This window comes from Panthera leo, chromosome D1 (assembly GCF_018350215.1).
Source record: "Panthera leo isolate Ple1 chromosome D1, P.leo_Ple1_pat1.1, whole genome shotgun sequence".
Lineage (NCBI taxonomy): Eukaryota > Metazoa > Chordata > Mammalia > Carnivora > Felidae > Panthera > Panthera leo.
Window position 1 is genome coordinate 101,088,043 of NC_056688.1, and position 2,910 is coordinate 101,090,952.

At 41.8% G+C, this 2,910-nt stretch overlaps 1 protein-coding gene across 1 annotated transcript; it reads right to left on the minus strand.

The window, feature by feature from the left end:
- Positions 1-209: 209 nt before the first annotated feature.
- On the minus strand, positions 210-1,050 carry LOC122200940 (olfactory receptor 5F1-like). The gene is given in 2 exon segments (XM_042906715.1): positions 210-245; positions 247-1,050. Coding segments are annotated over 2 exon segments (840 nt in total).
- Between the last annotated feature and the right edge of the window lie 1,860 nt (positions 1,051-2,910).

Below are 2,910 nucleotides of genomic sequence, written 5' to 3' on the forward strand. Positions count from 1 at the left end.
GTATTTCAGTATTAACAGAAAGCAACTACTTAGAAATATCTTCATGAAAAGTGTAGACTTCCATCAACCCGCAGAAAAATTAGTTCAAAAAATTTACAAAGCATATCAGACGAATGGAGGGATCCTCCTCCTGGTAGTGAAATTCCATAAAGCCTTCTTTACTTCCTCATTTCTAAGGCTATAGATCAGGGGATTCAACATAGGGATCACTACTGTGTAGAACACAGAAGCCACTTTGTCCTGACCCAAGGAGTAGCTGGAACTAGGTCTCAGATAGGTATAGATGGCGGTGGCATAGAACAGAGTTATCGCTGTCAAGTGAGAGGCACACGTGGAGACGGCTTTGTGCCTCCCCTGCCCTGAATGCATGTGGAAGACAGAGAAGAGAATGTAGGAGTAGGAGGTGAGGATGATCAGCAGAGTCCCGGCCAGATTCGCACCAGCAAATGCGGAAAAGATACTTTCATTCACGTGTGTATCAGCACAGGAGAGCCTAAAGAGTGGAGGGCTGTCACAGAAGAAGTGGTGAATGACATTGGAACCACAGAATGGCAAGCTGCCTACATAACTCGTGTTAACCATGGAGTTCAAGAATCCTGCCGTAAAAGCCCCTGCTGCCATTTTGAGGCAGGCTGTCCTGGACATGATCAAGGAGTAAAGGAGGGGGTTGCATATGGCCACGTAACGGTCATAGGCCATTAAGCCAAAGAGGATGGCTTCGGTTGTGGCCAAGGCGATAAAGAAGTACAATTGCAGGAAGCAGCCTGCGAAGGAGATGGTTTTCGTCTCTGACAGTAAGTCTACCAGCATCTTTGGGGTGATGGCGGAGGAATAACAAACATCCACAAAGGACAGGTTAGCCAGGAGGAAATACATGGGTGTGTGAAGTCGGGAATCAGTGCCGATTAAGAAGATCATCCCAACATTCCCCAAAACTGTAAGGGCGTAAATCACAAAGAAAAGCAGAAAGAGGATGATCCGTAGCTCCGTGGTGTCTGCTAATCCCAACAGGATGAACCCCTCCAGCGAAGTGTCATTCTCACCGCTCATGTGTTACAAATACAGTTTGCTGAAACTTGCATTAGGTGTCAATATTGCCAATATTGCTTATGGGAAATAGAAATGTGAATGGGGTTATTCATGCATCGGAAAGGAAAAAACAACCTAAGGTAGTCCAACACAGTAAATAGAGTGATCCAGGAAGAAGAAACAGGGGACAAACAGAGAAGCCTTTGAACTTAATCAGCAATTGTCTGTACTGAATCTGGGCTGTGGGCCTCTCGACTCACTAGTGCAAGGCCACAGACATGTCACTCAATTTCTGCAAAAGCAATACATGTTGTACTATTGTCTGTCTACAGTCCGTGCCCAAATCCAAAGGATACAAGTGTCCTTGCTGATGTCTCTCTCATTCTCTGAACAGGTAAATGAGTTTAACTCAGTTTTTTTTCTCCTCCAGACTACTCTGAATTTCTCCTGAAGACCGTTCCTCAACTCCAAATTGTGCATGGCCTCCCAGAAATCACTCTTGTGTACGTCAAACAGCAACAATCACGACCATTTCTAATAGTCAATTTTTAGACTCCATCTTATCCTTAGAAATGATTTTGTAGTGTTCTAAAAGTGGAACACAATATTGTTCTCATTAGAAAGAACATTGTCGAATCAGCATCCTGTGGGAGCAGACATGCTGTCCACAACAGTGAGTGACAGCATGAAATCCTGATCACTTCCTTCCCAGCCCCTCACCTGTGTGGTCTTGTTGTTTCTTTTTTATTAGGAGATTTCAAATCAAATGGAGCTTACAGAAAAAGGAAAAAATTTTCATTTGAAAATGAAATGAAATGCAATACTAATTCAATTTACCCCTCTGCAAAAATTGAGATTTCTTCTGAGTACATACGTATCACTGCCTTTATATTTTGTGTTCAGAAGGAGGAGTGGGTAACCACGGGAGCTAGATTATAGGTTAATTGTGAGTCAGTCCTCCAGAGGGAGACAGGGCAGTCTCCAGAGCTCACTCAATATGATCACTTGATAAACGGAATCGATGTGTGGGGCTTGCATCAGAAAGTACTTTCTGACCTCTACGTTATTTAAAAAAACAGTATTGCCAAGAAAAATCATACTTTCTCATTGAATATTTATATTGCCTCTCCCTTTTTATTTTTAGCTTACTCCAAATGGGTACATATCTCAGTACCAAAGTATTATTTTTCCCTCGCCATCTCAGTAATGGAAAGAATCATTAATCTTTTCTTTCCCTGTTGTGTGATATTGTGTTTTGTGCGTTTATGTGTGTATGGGGGGGGGCACGTGTGCGTGGGTGTGTATGTCATAGGCATATACACATGTGCCCCTTCCTTTGTCTGGGTAAGTGTAACTTTCCATTCAACTCTGTCTTGAGTAGAATATATAAGAAGGAAAAACTAACTCCACTGCACAATGTTTATTTTTTTATCTTTTTTTAAATCTTTAATTATTTATTTATTTTTTAATTGTTTATTTTTTTCAATATATGAAATTTATTGCCAAATTGGTTTCCATACAACACCCAGTGCTCACCCCAAAAGGTGCCCTCCTCAATACCCATCACCCACCCTCCCCTCCCTCCCAGCCCCGATCAACCCTCAGTTTGTTCTCAGTTTTTAAGAGTCTCTTATGCTTTGGCTCTTTTCCACTCTAACCTTTTTTTTTTTTTCCTTCCCTTCCCCCATGGGTTTCTGTTAAGTTTCTCAGGATCCACATAAGAGTGAAAACATATGGTATCTGTCTTTCTCTGTATGGCTTATTTCACTTAGCATAACACTCTCCAGTTCCATCCATGTTGCTACAAAGGGCCATATTTCATTCTTTCTCATTGCCACGTAGTACTCCATTGTGTATATAAACCACAATTTCTTGGGAATC